The 24,354-nt window shown below is 37.6% G+C and overlaps 2 protein-coding genes across 3 annotated transcripts in view; both read right to left on the reverse strand.

Annotated features, from left to right (window-relative positions):
• Window positions 1–1,477: 1,477 nt before the first annotated feature.
• On the reverse strand, window positions 1,478–9,468 carry ckmt2b (creatine kinase, mitochondrial 2b (sarcomeric)). Its single transcript, XM_058374351.1, has 10 exons — window positions 9,310–9,468; window positions 6,889–7,066; window positions 5,803–6,001; window positions 5,525–5,620; window positions 5,198–5,419; window positions 3,720–3,805; window positions 3,034–3,157; window positions 2,818–2,952; window positions 2,151–2,276; window positions 1,478–1,727 (listed from the first exon to the last, which is right to left on the reverse strand). Exons 2-10 carry the CDS (start codon window positions 7,032–7,034, stop codon window positions 1,611–1,613), a joined length of 1,251 nt encoding a protein of 416 aa, XP_058230334.1. The 5' UTR covers window positions 7,035–7,066; window positions 9,310–9,468; the 3' UTR covers window positions 1,478–1,610.
• Window positions 9,469–13,117: 3,649 nt separating this feature from the next.
• Window positions 13,118–24,354, reverse strand: part of rasgrf2b (Ras protein-specific guanine nucleotide-releasing factor 2b) — a 69,008-nt gene continuing 57,771 nt past the window's right edge. For both annotated transcript variants that reach the window (XM_058375418.1, XM_058375417.1), the window contains 9 exons: window positions 21,225–21,337; window positions 20,411–20,471; window positions 18,688–18,791; window positions 18,013–18,097; window positions 17,687–17,884; window positions 17,428–17,507; window positions 16,274–16,391; window positions 16,096–16,164; window positions 13,118–15,561 (listed from right to left, as the gene is read on the reverse strand). In XM_058375418.1, coding sequence (XP_058231401.1) covers window positions 15,469–15,561; window positions 16,096–16,164; window positions 16,274–16,391; window positions 17,428–17,507; window positions 17,687–17,884; window positions 18,013–18,097; window positions 18,688–18,791; window positions 20,411–20,471; window positions 21,225–21,337 — 921 coding nt within the window. In that variant the 3' untranslated portion in view covers window positions 13,118–15,468. The remainder of the gene's footprint in view (window positions 15,562–16,095; window positions 16,165–16,273; window positions 16,392–17,427; window positions 17,508–17,686; window positions 17,885–18,012; window positions 18,098–18,687; window positions 18,792–20,410; window positions 20,472–21,224; window positions 21,338–24,354) is intronic.

Consider the following 24,354-nt stretch of genomic DNA (forward strand, 5'->3'; position numbering starts at 1 on the left):
AATATGGAAAATTGTGTGGGGGGACACATAGGCCTACATTACATGATGAATGAATTAATAATTAATTAATTATATGGGTAAAAACTATGCGGTAAAAACGTGTAAATGACATGAAAATAAAAGGAAAATGAGTGAAAAGTAAAATATAATGCGCTTAATAACCACAAGAACAAATATGCAAATCATTCACATGTGAAGTTCATGAGACTTTTCTGTAGGGAACATGAGGCTTCACTGAAGATATAAAACTGTATAATTTACACACCTGGGAAGAGTGCTTTATGTTTGATTTCTGAAACATTTGTATTCCCTTACAAAACACGTGTTATAAATATATGTACTCGATAGGTACTCATTTCTGTCATTATCAGCTGGAGAATTGAATTTTTTTTAATCAACCTAGAGACTGGAAGAAAGCTTACATTACTTACAGAGTCCATTGGTGACCATTACTAAAACAGCATGCTTCCTCATTCATTCCCCACAGTGTCACACAATAACCTACTATAAATACACCTGGATTCACGTCAAGCCTCTGGGCTACGTGCTAATAGTCACTCTAAATGGCACACAGTGTCGTAACCACTTAGTCGAGAAGTCACCACAATGCACTGATTTGTGATTAGCATTGCATTAGAGAAGGACGGCTGGTCATAGTTCAATGCAAAATGATTTCTGCTTGGACACACATACTACTCTTCCTCCACCCCATGCCACAGTATGCGCCCTCCGCTATGGGTTGTAATGGTATTATGAGGCACACGTCATTAATCCACTTGCAGTAAAGGAAATCAGCCCAGTAGAAAGTCTTAGCTTTGTGCTGATTAGACAAGACAGGCTAGGTCATGGTGTGTGGACCGGTATAACTGTTCATTAACACACTGTATTAGATACAATGTGCAGTGTAAATGATAGGAAATAGTGTAATCGAATCCAGATTAATTAAATAGCAAGAAAGGAATCTATTGGCTCTGTGTATATAGTACAGTGTATTGTGCATGGTCAATCTCAGAATCTTTTAAACCACCAATAATTTGACTTATTATTATCAGTTATTTTACTCTTTGGATACTACCAGCCATCACATTCCCTCTCTAAAGGAGCACGTTTAGACATATCTTTTTAAGCTGTCTAGCCAAAATATAATTAGCTAAGATAAGTACTGTATACGATAATTAAATTGACTGATTTCTAAGCAGAGAAAAAAAGTCCCAAAATAAAATAGTTTAAATTAAACAAATAAATGCATCTGTATTATAAAAAAAAAACATAATGTTGTTATATTCCCCATAACTGATTCATCTAATATGTTAACGTGTTCTTACTTTTTGTGCATTCTGTGCTATTATAGAAAAATATATATATCAATGTCTCAGATGTGTTTAACCTGTAGGCTTGACTACTACGCAGTGAAACCATTTTACCCATTGCATTACCGTTTGAAGGCTCTAGACAAAATCCACCAAAACCACAGAGCTGTTTTATTAGGAGGATTTATTGGAACGAGATTTCCAGTAAGACCTGCAGTAGTAGTGGAGATTGCAGAGGGCATGGCCTGTGGGTTTCTCATCAGCCTAGCTCCCAACTGGACATACTCAGATGGAAGATGCTCATTTCCTGAACTGAGCAATGGGTGGTGGGATTTTGATGTCCTGGCCTTTCTCCAGTTTCTTCTCACATTCAATCAGAAAGTTGACCCCATCGATCACACACTGAACAAGCTCGACCTGAAACGAAGGAAAGCTTTGAGCATCTAGTTTAGAAACACAGCAGTGATTATACAGTAATTTTCCACACACAGATTAATATAACACTAAATTCCACAAGGAATTATGGGATAAGAAGTTATGGCATTTTAGTGACTTGTGCTTTATGTAATGGTTTTCCATGGGGACAGGATTTTTATTTTTAGATTGACACGTGGTGTGAACTTGAATTGAAATATCTTGGCAGCTGTCACAAATCAAGTCAATATGTTGTGTGACTGTGGTCGTAATGGGTCTGTCTCTGTGTGCCCTCTGATTCGCCTTCATCTTCCAGTATAATAGACTTAGTCTGAACTCCAGTCTGAGGATTTACCATTTCCACTGATCAATCTTATTAAGGTGTTGGGGGAAGATTTCTTCCTAAGGCATGAGCAGGATACTTACCTCAGACTTGCCCAGACGGTCAAGGTTAGATATATCGAATATGTCACCGACAGCAGCAGTGTCCACCCCACCTGTACCACGCTTCTGTAGTCTGAGGTTATCCAGGATCTTAGAGAAGCGGGGGTCCTGAGGTGGTAAAAAAAAATGGCATGAATAACATCTCATAAAATCACATTTCACTTTCACGCTGTCTAATGGTCAGTTTCATTTAAAGTTCATTATTGTGAAATCAGATTTTATAATCAGATTATAATCAGAATTCAAAATCAAACGATTCATGCATGATTTAGCTCAGGCTACCATTCTGAGGACGACTCTAGAATCATTTGATTCTATAATCAAATGAGTCGTGTCAGATTCATTTCACAATACCTTGATATGGATTGTAGATTCATTTCATTCAATAATCAAACGATTCATGCATGATTCATCTCGCAGTACTTGCATTCATAAGATTCCTTTAGCAGTACCTTAATGAGGAGGATTGTGGAATCATTTGATTCTATAATCAAACGATTCACAATACAATCCCTTTAGCTGTACCTTGGTTAGGAAGATTGAGAGTCATTTGATTCTATTATCAAATGATTCGTACATAAATCAGTTCACTGTACCTTGATCAAATGATTATAATCAAACGATTCATGCATGATTTAGCACACAGTACCTTGCTAAGTAGAGGTAGGCGCACATGGACTCCAGCTCTTAGTCCAGTTCCCAGGTTGGAGGGGCAAGTCAGGATGTAGCCGAGATGCTCATTCCACATGAATTCCCAGCCTCTCTCCTGAATCAGCTTCTCAACCTAAGAAAACCAAATCCAGGACAAAATCATATAGCTGTTTGTCAAGCAAAAGGAACATGATTTTCTTGTGCTCAGTGATACCTCTTTTAGACCTCTGCAGAATCTATCAAAGACTCTCTTCATGTTGCCACCCTTCTCCATGGAGATGACACGGGTGTGGTCCTCTTCATTGATCCAGATTAAGAATGTTTTTTCATTGTTGTGCCTGGGAAAATAACATATCCATCAGGTTTAGAATTTCAAATAACAAGATTTCATCTCGAACATCATTATGTATTTAGAAAGCTTACAAAATGCCTTATTAGCATACCATATATAAGACTAATATGTTAGCCAAACATATCAGTCAGGACTACAGCACAGTAATTTGAAAGCTATGCATCAATAACATGTGCATTATTCCACTTTCAGTATGATTCTGATAGCAGAGCTGTGAGCACTGACTGATAACCAGAAACTGATCAGAATCTCTTAGTAACCAAGACAACTATCTGCAAGCTTTTGTTGCCAAGTTTAAGTGCACTGGAAGACACCTTAAGGCTAATCTCTGTCTATATTCCACATTCATGATCTGTATTACAGTATTGCCAACATCACATGCATCAAATTCTGCCAGTGTTGGATCCTACTCAATACCTATCCAGTACTCCAGGGCAATTCCATACTACTAGTGGATCGATATATTTCTAAAAAATTACACACACACACACACACACACACACACACATGTGCATGCAGTCTGGTGGTGCAAGTCTCATGCACCATACCAGATCCCCCTGGCATCGGGCCAATCACGAGCCATCCCCGCACAAGTCAGCAAGGGTGAGACAGGCTTGTCAAATAGGAAGTGATCCTGGGATGAATAGACCAATTAGGAACAAAGGTGAGAAAGGGGTTGAACAAATCAAGGGGGAAGGGTCATAAAAACTTTAAATTAAATTCTGTGTTTTCTATAAGAGCAGCTCAGACGATAGATCCAACAGCATGTTGCATATTAATGTGCTCATTGTAATACAGTGTAATTTCTATAATAACAACTGACACAAGAACGTGTATGCTGGACATTCCACTATATGATGTAATTGTTAATATGGTGAAGCTTCCTGTAAGGAGCATTTTTGGAAAGAGTCTCCAGTTTCAGTGTTTTTTAACAGTCACAGGTAAAGCTATAACTTTCTGGACAGGTGGCTTTGTGGTTTCTCAAAAACATGCAAACAAACAAAGTTGTATTTTCTGTTTTATTAGCTTAAAAATGAATCTAGTGAAGAAATTACTGTTTGTAGACTGTTTAAAATATAAATGATAACAAGAATGAACTTGTTTTGTGGCTGTTTCACAAAATGAAAAATAACTAATATAATATTAAATTGTTGTTGTTGTTCTTCTTCTTTTGGCTGCTCCCTGTTTGAGGTCGCCACAGCAGATCATTTTGTCCGCATGTTTCAATCTGGCACAGGTCTTATGCCGGATGCCCTTCCTGACACAACCCTTCTATTTAATGTGGGCTGGCACTGCGAGTTAACTCTTCAGTGGCTGGGTTAGCCCCCTGCCTGGGAATCGAACCTGGGCCACAAAAATGAGAGCGCAGGATCCTGCCGCTGGACCACCAGGAGGCAACTACTATAATGTAAATATAAACATGCAATCATTACAAATTGCTGTGGTATAAAAGAGGTAAAGCACCTCTGGACATATTGTTACACAACTTCCCACACTCACACTTCCCACATTCCCTTATTGACTAATTCCTTATAACAGGACACATATTAGTAATATTCCACAGCCTGCTGGTCTTTGAGCTCTGTGGTTAAAGCTGAATAGGTCTCTGTTGATAATTCTTAAGCAAAGCTTACATTACAATCTCAGTCTAAAGTATAAATCTGTGTACTACAGACTGCTGTTACTACACATTACCCACTAATAACTATTCACTACACCTTACCAAATGCCTCGAGAATCAGGCCAGTCTCTGGCCATACCAGCTGAAGTGAGGAGAGGAGACACTGGCTTATCAAAAAGGAAGTGCTCCTGAGAGGAACCAGCATGCGACAAGAGCAGCAATGTTTGTGTTAGTAAGGAGTTTGCAAAACTTCAAATTGATTAATATTTAGAAATTTTTTTCTTTGAGCTCCAATAATTAAATATTGTCTAAATTAATTTGCTGATTATATATTGAGAATCAAGGAAGATGAAGAATCAAGGATGATGAATGATAGCTGTATATGTAACATTCAACTGGTCTTACATCTATAAGTTGTTGCTGGTCCTTTTCAGACATCTCAGTCAGACTGTAGTATTTTCCTGAGAGATCTCCTTTAAGTCCAGACAAAGCCTGGACGACCACTCTCTCCACCTCACGTCGTTCAGCGCGTGTGCAGGCTGGGGGCAGACTGAGGCCACGGATACTGCGGCCAGTGCGCACACGGGATGACAGCACATATTTGTCATCAAAAATCCCAGAGGTGATCTGCACCAGACAGCGATATTGTGTATTACACTCAGTATACAGAATTCACTGTCAAATTGAAGAAATGATCTTTTTAGCCTCAAAACAGAGAGAAGAATCTTCTACCTTTGAACTATCAAGATCTGTTGGGTGCTTCATGGTCCTGGGGTCATAGCCATTGTGCCTGTCCTTGATGACTGGGTCAAAAAGGTCAGCGAACACCTGAGGATTACAACACTGTTTATTAACACAGGTCAAAAATAGGCTTACTACAAGCAGCTAAGCCCAAGAGCTTATCTTTTCAGAGAACTTGACCATCTGGGTGAAAAAGCAAAACAGTCTTTTCTCTATAACCAACTAGAATCATGCTAACATGCCAAGCCGGCAGTACATAGCTTACATACCTCATAGGTCTCCTCATCACCTGCCACCATGCCTACAGTTTTGATGAAGGGATGCCCAGGGTTGTCCACCCCAGTCTGAATGCACTGGTCCAGCGTCCAGTTGTTTGGAGTGACCTTGTCCCTCAGCCGAGCATAGATGGCAGGGGTCATAGCAGATGCCATGCAGTTGTTGTGCTTGCGCAGATCTGGGTAGTCAGAGCTATGCAATATCGATGCAAAATGGAAAAGTGAAATTCAAAACCATACATTCATGCAAACAAACTGATAAAGCAAATGTTTTTTGTATTAAATTTTTACTGTACATTACACTGTCACATTTACATTACTGTACATTACTGTACATTGTCACAAAGCAGCTTTACAGAGATCTATAAATTCAGGATATAAATGATCTGTAATGACAAATGCCAAAGAAAATCTCTTTCAGATGACATTTGAAAGAGACCATAAGAGGAACCAGACTCAAAAGTGAATCTTTTGAGAAAGCGTGATTATAAGCAATTGAAATAACATTGTGGCATAATTTTAGATGGAATACATTAATAAATAAGCAAATAGGTACTGCAACCAAAAACAGCCAGCACTTTTTATAAAATTCCTTTTATCTAGTACAGTGTGTGTGTGTGTGTGTGTGTGTGTGTGTATGTATGCGTGGACCACACAGTACATGTAGCTTCAGGCCTCCTGAAATGGGATCATATTTCCCTGCATGTAAAGTTTGGCAGGAACAGTGGAGCAGAGTGTGACTTTCTTTTAGTGGAAGTGACCTATAACACCCATAACCAAAATCCAAGTGTGTCAAAGTTCCTCAGGATATATATGAATCTATAAGCTGACCATTTCACACAGTTCTCATAGACCTGGCTGAAATGGTGGGAAATGACTGACATAATTTAATTTCAATGGCCTCATCAGTGAAATTAGTTTAATCTTGGAATTATACGCTCTGCAGTTTGGAATTGCTGAAATTTGATTTGTATATAGGGTTCGTTTAGCATCTGAGTGGTTTAATTATATTTGTAGAGGCTCTTTATCTTGAAAGGGATTTAATATATGAGTAAAAGATGTCAATTATAAAGTCCTCACCTGGCTGGATAAAGTTTCTTCCTCTCAGCAGCAGAGACACCAGATTCATCCATCAGATATCCAGATGCCAGGGTGCCGGCGCCCACGCTGGCCATAAGCATAGCCGTGGTACGGCCGGACAGCATTCGAGTGAAGGTGCTGGCCATCCTTACTGCCCAGATATCCTGTCAACTCTAACCTGTGTGAAGTGTAGAGAAATACTTGTCTTGTACTAGGGGCAAACCCATTAGTAACCTTTTGAAAGTTTCCTTAACAAAGAAAATGTAAATCCTCTGAGCTTTTCTGATAATGAAGGGTTTTTAGCTTCCTAAAGCTTCTGTTTAATTTCATTGATAAGGAAGCACTCTATTAACTGAGGATCTTTAAGGCTTCCCCTAGAGGGACAAACTGAAGAAGCTTGTAAGATGCTGGATTTTTTTTTTTTTTTAAAGCTGCAGCCAGATAATTGGAATGGAAACTGTAATATACAGTACCTGCCAACAATTCCAAGCCATATTGTCTTTTTTTTCTAAACCTGTGCAAGAGATTTTTGGAGAGGAAGGTGATAGTGCTGTCTGTAATGAAACGGGCAGCCAAGTCAGCCAACCTTAACCCAGCAGAGCTGCTCTGGGAGTAATTGGATCGAAATATTTAAGAGAGGTGTCCAAGCAGATCCGCAAACCTCTGGAAAGGTCAGCACAAGATGTGGCAGAGGATCTTTGTGGAACACCTGACTACTAGGGAAAGCTTTTTAAAAGAAAAATGTGTAGTTTACAACAGTAGATTTCAAATGAAACCACAAAGCATAAGCAGAGGATACCTTTTTTATTTTGGTGGAAATCAGAAAACATCATTATCAATGTTCCATTTATTTATTATAAGATATTTGTTGCTAACCCATTGACTGGTTGGTTAAATGAAATTGAATTCATTTAAATCTAAATACCTCAAAAACAAGCAGGATTATAAATAGAGGTCCAGGAATGAAAGGCTTTATGTGCAAAATTCAGAGTAATATTCTACACTTTTGAAGAAAGAGCATAATATTTGAAAAGCTGGACAATGATACTATATAATAAACCCGTGCTAAGAAGGTCTGTGGAATTTAAATGGGTGATTGTCTCCACAAAATGTGAAAATCCTTGTCAATTTTTTCTCCATACAATAAACCAGGTTAGACTTTAACATGTTGAGGCTTATAAACAACATCCTTACAAAAAAGGCTTTTAGGAAAGCTAGGGGGTTTATAATTCCTGCATAATAAAATGCTGCATATGTTCGTCAGTGTTTTTTTTTTATATATTATAATTTATATTTTAAATTATTTTATATGGATATGGTTGCAATTCTTTGCAACCATATCAATCTTCTCAACTACTCCTGTACCATATGTTCCTTTGAACGTCACATCATGATAATGTATGCCATCACAAATTTCACAGGGTCATAGATGTCCTGGGCCTGGGTGTCTTGTAGCACATGTGTGGTATGAGAAATTCAAACCACCTTGAATTCTCGTGAAAGTCATGGCATATTTTTACACATTTAGACATTACGCCAACCAAGATTAGAATTTAAAATATAAAAACAGATGACACCGAGTCATGGTCAAGCACCCATAACTACAAATAACATCATGATTATGACTTTATAAGAAAACTGTTGCAGGAAGCATTAGTAATCCTGGTCAAAGACAAGCACTGTTTTACACTTGAGCTGAGCAGGGAAGGCAGTATTATAGCAACAGGTGTAGCTTAGGAATTACTGCCAAGTCCCTGCTGGCTTTAATTCAACTGACCGCATGATCTACAGTGACATTCTAGATCGGTCAGAAGGGCTTACAAACAGACACGAGAGGGAGAGAGAGGCCCTAGTGTGAGCATGACCTGCAGCGTTAACCGACAGCATTGAGACGTCAGAGACAGTTCAGAAAGAAGTAAAGTCCTCTTAGCACTGAGAAAACAGGAATCTTTGTGGTTTTAAAAAAATACTTTGATATGGTTGATACTTGGGGTCTGTCTGTGGGACGCATTAAAAATTCTGTAAACCTAACAACAGTGTTTCTCTGTCAGAAAGTGTTAAACCTTTAAGGAGTATAAGAACCCTTAATCATCGAATGAATCTTTAAAGAATCCTTGAAGGACATTCTTTTCTTAAGAACACTCTAGAGTTGTATTTTACTACACTGGTGAAATCGTTAAAAAAAAAAAAATTAAATGTAAATGGACAATAATACTAGAAAATACATGAACTCACTGATTACTGTGGCCATAATCCTCTATCCTGCTTATCCTATCAGTCACGGTAACACATAACTATAAATCATATTGCATTTTCAATATATATATATATTATATATATATACAATATATATAAATTCCTGTGAGATAATTCACTATCCAGTTGCCAACTATGAAAGTTGTTTTGATTTCTTGTACTCACCTTTAGAGAGAAGGGGAAAGGTCCTAAAAACAAACACACACACCCACAGTCCAGCAGGTAGCTCCAGCAGGCAGCTAGTGAGCTTACACAGGGCCACGCTGGCAATAAGAGCTCATCCCAGCAGCCAATCCTATTTCTACTGACAGCATGTGAGGGCCTATGCACCTCCCTACTGTCAGGACACTTTGCCCTTGAGCTTTCTGCTTTTCAGCTCGGTCAAAACCTCATGGTCTTTCCACACATACTGGATACACACGCAATCACGTACACACACAGAGCGTTCTCCACAAGGTAATTTTCCACCCTTCTGAAATGCTTCCCTCTCTGTCCCTCTCACATACATCATGCTGCTGCAACCACTACAGTCTCTCATATTAAGATATTCTCGACCAGGTCTCTGTGACCTAAAGGTCTAAAATCCCAGCACCAAAGAGACATTCGTATCAAACACATTAATCTTCAAATGAGTTTTGTATTAGATGTTAAAGGTGAAGCTTTGGCTTTTAACCAACCTTGGAATGATGTGAAACCGGTGTGTAAACCTAAAGGCAAGAGGTCTCTATAATTCATCTTTTAGTCTCTAATACGTCTCTAGCCTTTTGCATTTCTTTCTATAGGAAGGTATCACTTTTAATCATCACTGCTGTTTTTGTTCACCCAGGGCTCAAATTCACCCCTTTGTTAATATCTACAGGTATATATTCTTTATGTTTCATATACATAATAATACATTAGGACTATCATTATTGGGAGTTAAATACACCACCCATAGAATAATTGTTGATATGAGCTGAAGGCACTGAGGTATATACAGAACATTGGTGATGATAGTGCATCTTGTTGGCATACACCTCACTTTATGGATGGAAGAAGGGAGTGGCCTTGGTTTTATTTATTGACCTTTGCAACATACTGCACATATTAATTTTTTCTGTTCTTGATCCTTGGCAGCCCTCCCAGCTCCGAGGTGGATCGGCTTTGCTAAATTGACTTTAGTTGTGAATGTGTGTGTGTGTGCATGTGTGTGTCTGTGTGTGTGTGTGTGTACATGGTGCCCTGAGATGAAGAAGGCTGACATCCCATCCTGGGTGTATTCCCGCCTCGATCGCCGTTTTGCCGAGAGAGGCTTTGGATCAAGCGCATGGTTGACCAGGATAAAGCAGTTGCTGAAGATGAATGAATGATTGATCCTTGGCAGTCATCTTGCTGACTTCCGTCCAAATCATTTTTATCTTGGATGCCAAATTTAGTTCCCAGGGAGGACATCAAGGATGATTTGTAGCATGGATTTAACAGTCTAGTTTCTCAAGCACTTAGCACGGTACACAAATTTGTTATTTTCAGTCAGACTGCTGGTTGGAATTGTCCTTTTTGATGCATTCATGCTTGCTAGCATGTTACCTGATGAGTAACATAGATTCTACTTGACAGATTTGTAGATGTTCCTAGCTCCAGACAAGCTCCAAACCCGTTTTGCTTTCAGTACAAAACAAAGAGATGAGCAAAAATGAGTAGGATAAAGAGAAAATGAGTGAGACAGCGTGAGAGGGAAAAGGTCAACCTGCCAGTGAAATATGGCCTACATTAAAAGCTAGCATAGCCAGCAGAGGGTTGATAGTGGTCACTGGGATAATATATGAGCATAAAAACGAAAGGAAAGCTGAAGGAGTGTTTCAGAGCCACTAGGACATGCCCTTTCCCTGACACTAGATCAGAACACACTGTCCTGTTAACCACACTAAAGTTTAATCTCAATGGTATGCTGAAGACAACCCCACATTACTGAGTACAAGCTGCTCAAGTTACATGAAGCTGCTACTTGTATACACCCAAATAGTGTTTCTCATCACACTTGTGCTTCAGGAAATTGAACTGGCATGCTTTAATGGGCGAATGAATTTTTAAATTAGCAACTGGACTGAGTGTAACAGGCTTAATGGTTTTGCTTGCTTGTTTCTTTGCTGTACCACAGAATAAAAATATTCACTAAATCAATACTCAAAACTATCATCCATGTTAATGACATGAGGGCATTGAGGACATTCTAATGATTTGCTTAAAATGATTCTATACTTTAAATAACAATATGGTTTCTAATGTATAATTTGTAAAAACATATGCTTGTACTTCCAAAGTGACCACCTCATCTGTCAGTAACACAATATTATTGAAAATAAAGAAAAAAAGAGTGAGCCTGCCTGATATATCCAGACACTCTACCCCTGGTTGGAGTCTCGTCGCTTGGTGGTGTTCAGTGCTGCTGGGGATAGATCTGCGTGGACAGCCTGTGACCCCGGGGACTGCTGTGGAAAGAACCACTTGGAGACTATCAGACTCAGTCAGCTTTCAGCAGGAAGGAATTAGTGCTAAGTCTATAATGAACTCAGAAACTACACTGACCTACTAGTTACTCAAAAGCTCTTGGTTGCACCATTCTTTGTAACTATAAACTGTTGAAGAAAGGACATTATTATTATATTATATTACTGTAATAATAATATTACTAATTAATTAGTATTAATTAATTAGTAATATTAATTAATACTAATTAATTAATTAATACTGTCCAGTGTCACCCAAATGAGGATGGGTTCCCTGCTGAGTCTGGTTCCTCTCAAGGTTTCTTCCTCATATCATCTCAGGGTTCAGTTTTTCCTTCCCAATGTCACCTCAGGCTTGCTCAACTGGGATAAATCTTTAGGGATGAATAGTAACTTAACCATAAACTTTATAATTGCTTCTGTTAAGCTGAGACAATGTCAATGTACAAATACATTGAATTGAATTGAAATTGGGATGGCTTAACTTCCTGTTGAACCTGTGTGGAATATTCCAACTTAGCAGTGTATAGGGGTGAATGTGTTTAGGTAATAGTGTTGAGTCAATGATGTAGGACATACAAATGTACATTTTTCATAATAATTATTGGATGACTTCAGGAATGCTAAATGGATTCACACATAAATGCAAAAATAATGCAATATTCAAATAATTTAAATCATTACAAAATTAAAATGTAAAATTAAGTCGGAGCGGACAGTCAAACATGCTGCTTTCTAGACGTTATATTATTATTATTATTATTATTATTATTATTATTATTATTATTATTATTATTATTATTATTCTTTATTAATTAACTAATCAACTTCTTTCTTTATTTATTTATTGACAGTTTACATTACCAATGTATAATCTTCATGTTAAATGTATCATATTTGGTGAAGCATTGTTTCTAGTGGGGATAAAAAAAAAACTATATCAGGATTTATGGGTGTCCAATCATATTTCACTTAAAGTTGGCTCTGCTGTAAGCAAAATTTAACACAGTTTATCCTTGTGTTAGTATAGTATAGTATAGTATAGTATAGTATAGAATAGTATAGTACAATATAGTATAGAATAGTATAGCATAGTATAATATAGTACAGTATAGTATAGTATACATGTAGTATAGTATAGTATAGTATAGTATAGTATAGTATAGTATAGTATAGCATAGTATAGTATAGAATAGTACAGCATAGTATATTATAGAATAGTATAGAATAGTATAGTACAATATAGTATAGAATAGTATAATATAGTACAGTATAGTATACATGTAGTATAGTATAGTATAGTATAGTATAGTATAGTATAGTATACATGTAGTATAGTATAGTATGCTATTGTATTGTATTGTATTGTGTTGTACAGTTTGAAATACACCGTTGAAGGTATGATTTCAGAACACGGCTATGCTGCTTTTAACCGCTAGGTGGCAGTAGCTGTCTGTCGTCAAGGACCAAAAAAAACAGAGACGGGATTCCCAATGAGCATGAAGTTTTATTTCAAATGAAAGCCTGGATCTGTAGTGCTGAAGCTATACATACATGTCCAGCTTAGACATGCACCAACATGCAGCGCACAACAGCAATGCAATGCCAAGATGCACATTACATACATCTGTTAATTTGAAATGAAACAAAAAAAGCATTATAAATGACAGAAATCCAATCCCATATGCTACATTTCTTTTGTCTGATTTTGCAAAGTGGAACAGTACACTAGAAGTGCTTGGAAAAATCATTGCAAAATCAAAGTATCATGTTAATAATAAAAACCACCATAACATAATCCTATGTGTGACATACTATATACAGAAAAGTTCAAATAAATAGGTGTGGAAATAAATATTACTGTAACACACTCAGGTAAGCAACGCTACATTGCTGAAAGTGCAACCCATACACTACTAAAACCTTCCTCGTTTCTCTTCAATGTACACAACCACACACTCAAACAAGAGAAATCGATCTGAATCTAATTTTGTCCGACAAAAATAATATTGTCTTCGTATAGCACAGTGGTAGATAATATTTTTATGGCCAGATTGACAGCTCTCTGCCAGCATATGCATATGAAACTTCCAGTTCTCATGAGCATAAAGGGTGAAAAGAAAAGTGCAGTCCACTGGAAAGTCATCTATTGTTCTTCTGAGGTTTGAAGAAAGACTATACAGCTGTGAAACATCAACACAGAACATCTTTCATGTAGTCTTCAAGCATGCAAACATGATCTGTTGCATGCAAAACAATTAAAAGACTGACACAACCACTTTAGTGGAACGTAGTGAAAGAAATCGAGCAGCTACCCCAAATCGGTGGCATTAACAACGGCCAGTCTGGATTTAGTCCATTCTGCATTTGGAACTGAAATATTTCTCAGAATCAGCCATCCGTAGATTAGCATTCCTCATGTCATCAGCTCTAATAATAACAGAGTGCAAAATGACCTAAGCATTATTTCTGTGCTTAATGAAATGCTACAATCTGAACCCCTCCCAAAGCTATTTTTAAAATGAATTTCTTGTCTGTATATCACCTTCTGTATGTGTGATAAGAATACACTTTTATTTATAGACCGTCTCCTTGCACTCATTAGATGTTGGATCAGGTTCAGTGATCATAAAGGTGAATTTTGTAGTTGTACAATTACTGAATGTAGCTCATCTCTTGCCAAACACAATTTCTCAGCCCCCTCTACTCTGCTGGCAAAATATTATTATTATTATTATTATTATTATTATTATTATTATATTAGATTATTAGATTATTAGATTATTAGATTACGATCAGACAAATAATATCTGCTCAGCTGTGGACCTATAGTTGTGTGCACAGAAGGTTAATGGGGGTAATAAATTGTGTAGACCAACAGACCATCTCAGCTACAGCCTACTGAGTTACAGCCATACTAAATAAAAATGGCAATTTTCAGCTTTTCATATATAACTCTATGATCCGAATACAACAAGGAATGCTTGAATATTTTTAAAGCTAAATTCAAAACTCAGGATCTGACATCATTTAGGAATGTATGATAATAACTTGCTATAGAGGCTAAAATATCATAACTGTGTTGGAAACTGTGTCAAGAAGGCACCTTATATTCACCCCAATAATAATCAATATTTTATAATTATATATATATATATTATTAATAATGATTTATTTTGAATAGAATTCTGCTAAATTATCATTATATCATTCAAGTGGATCAAAAACAAAGCAGAAAACATTTCACAAAGCCGCATCTTCATAAAATGTAATCTGGAAAGAGCTACTGTACATTCCTCATGCTTCCCCTGACAAACTCAGCCGCTCAATAACAATCTAGTGTTTTGGTTCAACTGCAACTCTCCTGTGGCAAAAACAGACATAAATGTAGTCAGACTGGCAAAATGACAAAACAAATGGAAGTACCAAGCATGTCCTCATTTGCTATGTGGCTCGGAGACTTCTGACTTGGAGAGACGAGGGTGAAAGACAAAACCCACAGTCTTAAACACGCACAAAGTTACCAGCATGAGCTATGAGAGAACAGTACTTGAAGCACTCTCCTCTGCCAACAGAGTTCTGCTGCTGTACATGCTACATTTCTTTTTCGTTCTCATCACCACATATTCACTGCTTTCACCTGAACACTCAGCACAGTGGCAGTGGACTTCTTATTTATCTTCAGCAAACTTCAAACTACGACTTTCTGCTTCTCTTCATTGACTCCTTATTCTCCACACCGGTAACGCTTTACCATGGCAAACATCATGGCGTCAGTAAAGCCTGGCGAAAGTGAAGCATGTTTGGTAGACGGAGATCCTTGTGTCGAGTCTGCGGGTCAAGCAGGAAGCCTGGGTTCGATCTTTAGAGACAAGTCGTACAGGGTGTCTTCATCCATGATCAAGGCCTTATCCAACAGGTACTGTGTGACCTGACAAGAAGAAGAATTAGAAATAAATCTTAACAACCCTGAACACCAGATTTACAACACAATCTGTTTGAGTACACAGCATGGTCTAAGATGGCAACTTTAATTCAATTTTATTTATCAACAATATTTAGTGGTGGTCCGGTGGCAGGATCCCATGCCCCCGCTGCCGTAGCCTGAGCCACTGAGGAGTTAACTCTCAGTGTCAGTCCCAAGCCTGAATAAAACAGGAGGATTGTATCATGAAGGGCATCTGGGGTAAAAACCTGGGGTAAAAATCTAATATGTGGAATGGACGATCCATTGTAGCAACCCTGAACAGGAAGCAGCCGAAAGACAACAACAACGACATTTTGTGTATTTGTGATAGCATTCTGAACAATAATCCCATAGTTAATTGTCTGGTTAAAATTTAGTCTTAGTTAACAAAACATTCTTGCTGTGTAATACCTTCCACTGGTCTGTATGTTAGATCTGTAAAATCTATTCATTATAGATATAAAGACAGATCGATCATCTAGTCACGACCTGACTCACCTTCGGCTGGTGCTCTATTCTGTACGGAGTTTGCTGGAACTGTCGGATCTCGCGAATAATATGAGATATCTGTCAGAACAAACAGAACAAATCTGTCATGGAAACATGAACACTCTAAAGCCAGTGTAGAAACATGACAACTCAGCTGTGAGCACGAACAAGTATTGTTTACGTTTACCATTCTCATCTTCGAGAAGTTGACCAGGCCCTCTTCGGTAAAGTTTGGGGTTCCTTCCTCAATAAACGCCAGGTCTGTCAGGTACATACCCAGATAAGGGACGCATGGTGGATTGCAGCTAAACAGCACATGGACAAATATGTAAGGCATTAAACACAGTAGGATGTGTTGTTATAGTAAAGTAATCAATGACTGGGTGGCGTGATGTAGCGTGGTGCAAAAGAGTTACTGTTACCACTATGAAGTGTATTATTTCCCTATAACAGATGTGTTGTATTCCTCCTATGCCACAGCAATTTGCTAGTGAATACAGTGATCAATTAAAGAATGGTGCATCATATATTTGTATCAGTTTACAACTATATTTAATGCTGTGGAATGCTTGCTAGTCAAGTTAGCGCTAGTTATTACTATGTTCAAACTACGTTCACTCGTTCAGGGAGTAAGCAACCATGCGACCGAAGATCATTTATGGCTGAGTGAATGACAGCAACATGACATGAGTAAGTATGGAGTGACTTAGTGCAGCCACTACCAATGCGAGTGAAGACTCTCAAATGATATGATGCATTTATACACTGGTGACGTCCAGAATGTTTAATATTAACAGCAAAAAACAGATTTGTTGTTAAATGGAATGCTAGATGCATTACCCACTGATAAACATTGTTACTATGGCAACCGGTAGTAGGTACGCCTACCAGCGACTTCATAGTATAGTGACTGGTGACTTGCAGAGATAAAATCAGTGTATGTGTGGACATAGTGTTACATTATAAAAGCTATAAACAGCATATCTCTCACCAGCCTCTCTTTTTTTTTCTCTTGGAACAAAAACAAGCAGCTGGTCATGTTGCCAAGAAACAGTGAAGTGCAAATCGCTCTGTCCTAAAGACCCCCATAGTGGAAATTATTATTAGTAGTTGTAGTAATAGCAGTAGTTGTAGTAGTAGTAATCAGATTATATGGAGCATCTGCCATACACGTAAACAGGTCCCCTTGTGTACTGTTACTATAGAAACGATAACATACTTTAACAAGCAAATGAAAATAACCTTGGGACTGGATTACAGCTGGCACTGCAGTCAGAGGTGCTATTATTGAAAATGAATCAACACCTTCTAACCAGTCAGATGATGTTATCAGATTCTCACTTTTTCAAGGTTTCCCTCAGGTTTTTGAATCGTCCCTCTGATGACACGGTCTTCTGCAGCTTATCCATGAGTGCTCTCGTCTGTCCACAGAGACAAAAAAAAAAACACACACACACACAGAAGTCACACAGAAAGATAAATCTGTACACAGGATTAATGATGCTTAATCTGTAATCTGTCCTCTGCAGCTCCACACTTCCACACACTGACATCAGACAGACAGAATGACTGAAAATGAATGCAATGCTCAACCCCTGACCTGTTTGCTGATTTTAGCCCAGGTTTTTTTCAGCCTGTAGATGGCACTGCGGTTCAGGGCAGAGGTGATCTCCAGGACACCGTTGTAATTGTTCAGACAGCGGCAAATATCAGCTACAGCCACCCATTTCTCTATGGAGCTCGACCTGGAGCCTACATCTGTGTGGCTCATGATCTGGGAGGCCACCAGGTTACTCATCTACATAGAAAGAGAGAGAGAGAGAGAGAGAGAGAGAGAGAGAGAGCAACAATTATGAGAATCATACAATTATACTGCAAATGAGAAGTTTACTATAAGAAGCAAATGCAATGTTTTATTGCACCCACATCATTAAAATGTTGGCTGGTCTTCATGATGTAAGGGGTTCTTTCATTCTTGTCCATCTTCATCCAGCCTTGGCCCAGAAACTCCCTGAGTGAAGACACAAGAAAGACAAGTGGCAGACAGTGACAAAGACAGTGATACAAATAGAAAGAAGACGTTGTAGTTTAAGATGTATTGGTATAGCATTAGTCACTCAATCCAGGATTTTGTGACCTGGAAATTAACACAAAATCAAGCAAATTCTTCTACATTCACGGGAGAGCTCAATGTCTCTAAATTAGAACAGATTTTTTTGCAGATTTGGGCCAAGATATATTGTTTCATGATTTCATCAAAACACACATTCAGTCAAAGCCTTCTACGAATCAAGTGTGTCTTCACAGGTAGGAGTTATAGAAGAAAAAATAGGAGTAATAGAGGAGTCCTGTGCTTGCAGTTTTGCCAATTCAAGTAGTTTTCAAGAAGTTGCATCACAATTTTGTTAAAACAATCCTCTGCAATTTTTGGCCATAACAATCACCAGAAATATATTCTGGTGTGACTATTAAAAATACTACTTTAATATAATATAGTTTGAGCGTGAAAACAGTGCTCGCATACTGAATTTACAGTGCACTGTGAGCAATAATATAATAAACTACTACTGACACCACAAATATGCACTATATAGTACTCACTCATATGGGATGCTTCGAAAAATGATGTGGTCTAGAAGTGTGATCTGCTCAGCTATCTCCATAGCTGACAGCGATTCAAAGCACTCTGCCTTTGGGCATTCAGCCTGGAAAAGAAAAACATACACACTTCATAATGGTCCTGAATAAAAAGCTACTTAAAAAAAGTCCTGTGCCATTCCTCAAGTATGGAGGTTGAGTTCTCAAGTGAAGGTTTATGAAGGAAAATAAGACACAGTTGTAGCTTTTTTTATTCTAATTTAAGACCTCATACAATATAAGAAATGATAAAAATAACCTCATAGAAATGGGGGAAAAACTGCAAAAAGAAACCTATTTCCATTGAACTGCAAGAACCTTTCCAGACATTTTTGTTATATTAACATTTCCCAAAACTGATATTTTTATGTTTAAAATATGTATCATTTCTATGCTAGCTTGTAGCTAAACTTAGCCTCAATTAAACCTAGAGTGTCTCCGGTGAATTTATAACAGTTTGTCAGACTCAGACTGTGTGAACATTAAGAAGGTTATAAGGTTTAACAAATGCTTGCATCATGTCTTACAATTTCAGTCATATAAAATCAAATGAATGATTTATCAAATGTGATCAGGTATTAAAATGTTCCCTGCTTTATGTGAGTAATTTTTAATAATGATGTGATGTCAAATGTATGTAAACTAAAATAAAAATTAAATGAATTTAAAATGAACCTGAAGTATATGCTATATGTAAGACGCTATATGTAAGGCAAGCAAATTCAAATGAAAGACAAATTCATTAAAAAGGCAAACTATGATGTTTTAAGGACCCACAAATACTCTGCTTTGTGACTTTGATATATTAATTTTATATATATATATATATATATATATATATATATATATATATATATATATAATGTGTGATTTTTATGTATTTTTATTATTAATTTAATATTTAATTGAACTATTTTTAAGAGAAGAATTAGTCAACTCTGCGTTTCATTTAAGTTGTGCATAACAAATTTCCAATTAACATAAGAATACAATATAAGCAACACACACACACACACACATGCACACAGTCTTGATAACACATGCTGGGTTTGTAATTATCAAGTCTTACATATAAATGCTTTCACCGGTGCGATGTGTTTGCACAGTGTTGCATTCATGCCAAAAGAATGATGTATGATAATCATTTTTGTTTTGATAACTCTCATAACACTTTGACGAATAAAAAAGAAAAGGGTTGCATATTTTGGGGAAATATAAACATGTAGTGGAAATTGATGTGATTACATAACACACAACTTATCACAGGTACACAGTTATGTCTATTAAGATGAACAAGGGAGCTTAGCTAGAAGGCATTGAAATGTAGTAGTGAATAAACCGCCTTTGGAATGATGGAGCAGTGAGGGAATAAGTGCTTCTGTTAGCTTTCCCAAAGGAGTGCTCAGTGTTTGCTCTGAGGACAGAAGAAAGCAATAGCAACAGGCTCTCTGTCGTTGTTTAAAGCCATAAGTACAGCCCTGTTGCCTAGTGAGACATGCTGTTTGAGCTTCTAAATCAGTCCTCCAGCCTGATGTTGTTTCGCAGTGTATACCACAGAATGAGTAAAAGCTCTATTTCTCTCTCAGGATCAGGGAATTTAGCTCTTATGACTTTCATTACATTATTACCAGCAAGTGTGTCTGCAGGTTGAGAAAAGAAACATTAAATAAAGCAAATAAACACTCACCATCTGCAGAATGTCCTCTATCTTCAGCTGAGCATCATCCTGGTCATCTTGTGAAAGAGCACTGTGTAAAAAGTCAGAGGTTAGACATAAACCGGCTTTACGCTGCACGATTCTGGAGCAATTTAGTCGTGATAATGTAAACTAAATAGCTCGAACTAATAGGTCATGGCTAAATGGTGTGTGAAGCATACAGTGAAAGGTTAAACGATGTCTGATAAATGAGCTCAATCAGCCTGTACAAGGTCACAAAGAATTTCTGACATTCAGAAAACCTATTTGGACTTCATGTAGTATGATCAGTGTAACAATCATCTATATATATATATATATATACATATATATATACTATATACTAGAATACTATATTCTATATTCAGAATGGTGTGGTTGCTTGGTAACCACATTCACGTGCTGCTGGCTGCAGGCAGCGAGTAACCAGCTTCTGTCAAGTGTTTAAATTGATCAGCAAACTTGTATCACTGAGAGAAAAAAAGACACCCAGATGATGGAAACAGAATCAAAACAAACATCAGCTTTAACCTTAAGATTTAAGGTTAAAACCGATGTTCCTAAAGGCTCACAACCTGAGCGCTGCCTGCGTATAAACAGTTTCAGATTGAAGTAACTGAAATGCCATCATGGTCGTAGAGAGATCATGTAATACACTGTGAAAAATTGTCAAATGACAAAATTTCTCTTGTACAGTGTAAGCATGGCTTTAGACACAACAACAACAACAACAACAACAACAAGGATTTCTTTATAGGCTTTATATAATATGCAAAAGACTCTATACAATGGAATATGGACCTACTTCAGAATGTTCGCAGTGGCTTTCCTCTCCTGAGGAAGCAGGTCAGGATCTCTCAGGACCTCTTCCAGAAGGCTGATCACACCCATCTTCAACTCTCTATTCAGCTCAAAGTCCTATATGACCACATGAATAAGCATTTTCTGTTTTCAGCCAAATCTTAATCCATCACATCTCTAGTGGATAAAAATTTCTCTGTATTAAGAAAAGTACAGTAAACTCATTGACTCCAAACTTACATGTAATTGAGGTATACAACACGAATTTGAAATTCTCAACAAGCAAATGACTGAAGCATTTTTTTTGTAGATTTGTCCAACTTTCACATATTTGAGCAATATAATAGACAGGTTTTTGTGGGATCCAGAATTGCTCAGACTAAATGTAAGCCATTACTTAGTCGTATTAAACTACCACAAATTTTCTTCTAGATATTTCATCTATTGATAGTGATATCTCTTAGTTTGCTCATGAACTGTGGAAAAAAACAGTTAAAGAGTTAAATTAAAGAGTTAATCTCATTACACTCTCAAGTGGGAACGTTACAATGAAGTCTCATGCACCTTTGAAAGCATCATCCATTCCTCTTTATTAGTGTAAATAGGGAAAATCAGAGATTACACACCCTCTGCTTTATGGCTCTATGGTTAAATTATCGACACACACTAGCTGACCAGGATGGTCAATTGAATTAGACTGGCAAAACTGTCATATCTACAAAAGAATTGATCAGAGTGACCATAAGGTCACTCAAATTGCAACCATAAATCAATTCATAACTAGATGATGTCTCTATGTCATATCAACTATTTGCACAGGCTTTTTATTGAAGGATGAATGAAGGAAAGTCAAAAGCTGTTATGATCAGATCAGCACTTGAATTGGGGAAAGGGGTGTTACTGGCATATTACTCATTACCTCACCACAGAATCTAATGAACTTTCTAACATTTTTTTTAGTACACACCTAATCTAATTTTACTGGCTCTCTCGATTTTAGAATCTATCCTATACATAGCTTACCTGTCATTCTCTGACTCTGTCAATGCCCCTCGGTCTTTGTGATGCTGTTTGTTTAGGTTTGTTCTCTAATACGCTTTGGAGCCTTACAGGAACAGGTGTTTTAAGAAGCCATTATAGATCTATATTTAGATATTTTTTGAGTATGAATAATCTTTGTGTCTATTCCCTGGTGGTCCAGCAGCAGGATCCCAGTGCTCTCACTGTTTAGGCCCAGGTTTGATTCCCAGGCAAGTATCCAACCCAGTCACTAAGGGGTTGAATCCCAGTGCTGCTCACAAGCAAGTATAAAATGGGAGAGTTGCATCAGGAAGGTATAAAACCTCTGGTGTAAAACCTGTGCCAAATCAAAATACGCAGATTGGATGAGCTGCTGTGGTGATCCCAAACAGAAAGCGGACAATAAAAACAACTTTTAAGTGGGTTTCCTCTGGGTTCTGTCCTTTGTGAATGAATATTAATGTGTCTGTACCCTGTGATTAACTGCCATTTTTACCAGTTTGTATTTTCACCTTATTGCCAGTGATTATTCCCTTATTCACCTTATTCCCAGGATATGCTTCTGATCCTAACCAGCTTAAATCAGTTTCTGAATGTCTATATATAAATGAACAAATAGTTTTATATTACATATTATAAAAATATGGCCAACAATCTTGACTGGACGAACAGCATTCCAAGACTGCTTATATTTAGTATAAGAGCTATGGGAAGTTTCACTGTTTGTATCACTCCACTTGCCTGTGTTCACCAGATAAAATTCTAGCAATAGATTGTTGCACCGATTTTTAATTGCACTGATGGCTGAATCACAGCCCTGCCAATATACAGTATAACTGCACTCTTGCTCATACAATATTGCTTTATTAAAGTTTCAAGCAATGTTAGTTGATGTATTAATTACTGCAGAGCTTCAAAGATTTAAAGATTTATTCAATATTAAAACATGCTTATTTCCTGTGTGGGATAAATGACTTCAGAATGGCTATTTCTTTATATGTTTTATTTATATCATCTTTCTCAAATCCAGGGACTGAAAACACTCCAGCTGAAAGATCCAAAGCTATCGTTTGCATTGAAAATTTGACAGAGATCAGAAGGAGAATTCACTACAAAGTAAAGTCAAGCTATGTAGCTCCCATGTCTAGCTGAGAGAAGCCAGGAAATCACAGCATTATTCGCTCATTCATTAAGTTCAAAAGCCCATAAATGGTCGTTTGGCACCTTCATCTCTACTGAGCCAAAATCCAGCAATAAAAACAAGCAGAGAAGGGAAAAGCTGCAGGCTCTTATATGACACTACAGCTCTCTCCCTCAGAGACCAGGCTGCACTGAATGGACGACTGCACTGAGAGACAGGCGTGATCAGCAGCAAATGGGCTCCGCTGATAATTACTAGCGCACATCTCTTCGTCTCTCGTGCTGCTTTCTGGCACTGCAGGTCTACAATTATCCTTATTACAGTGCTGCACAGGCAAAAGCGATACTACTCAGTGTGGCTTCTGCTGTTTCCTCATATTATGTTCCTTCTGAGCTTTTAGATTAATAGGTTAGTAGTTAGTAATAAATGCATCCTTTGCCTCTTTCTAAGACAAATTCCTGTGTGTCAGGGAAACAAAATAAACTGACCTCAGACACTTTGCAAGTCCATCTAGAGGAGACCTTTCAACATGCTCTTTAAAGGCTCACTCACTTTAAACGTCTCTCTTACCTCCCCCTCTCTTCACTCTGAACTGCAACCGTTCACCTATACCACTGGAAAGGTCAGTTTTAACAAGCCTTCTCCACATCAGTTCACCACACCCGCCTTGGCATAATTCAACCAAAAGGGTACAACAGATCAATGCAATTAACCTGCAGTGTGTCCCCCAAATGCTCCAAGAGCTCAACAAACAGCAAAAATGCAGAATGATCTGGAAAAACCTTGACCAAAAAGAGAGCGTCTGTTCGCTCGTTTGTGTGGCACTAATTACAAAAGAGGATCATAAGGGCGATTTGGCTCAGTAAAAGCTGTGAACATTAGAGCTGTAATATCCCACAGATGGAGACATGTGAGACAGGATGGCAAGCAGAGCAAAGTTTATGAGGAAGCAATGCCCAATAAGATTAGAGAT

This window comes from Hemibagrus wyckioides, linkage group LG22 (assembly GCF_019097595.1).
Source record: "Hemibagrus wyckioides isolate EC202008001 linkage group LG22, SWU_Hwy_1.0, whole genome shotgun sequence".
Classification (NCBI taxonomy): Eukaryota; Metazoa; Chordata; class Actinopteri; order Siluriformes; family Bagridae; genus Hemibagrus; species Hemibagrus wyckioides.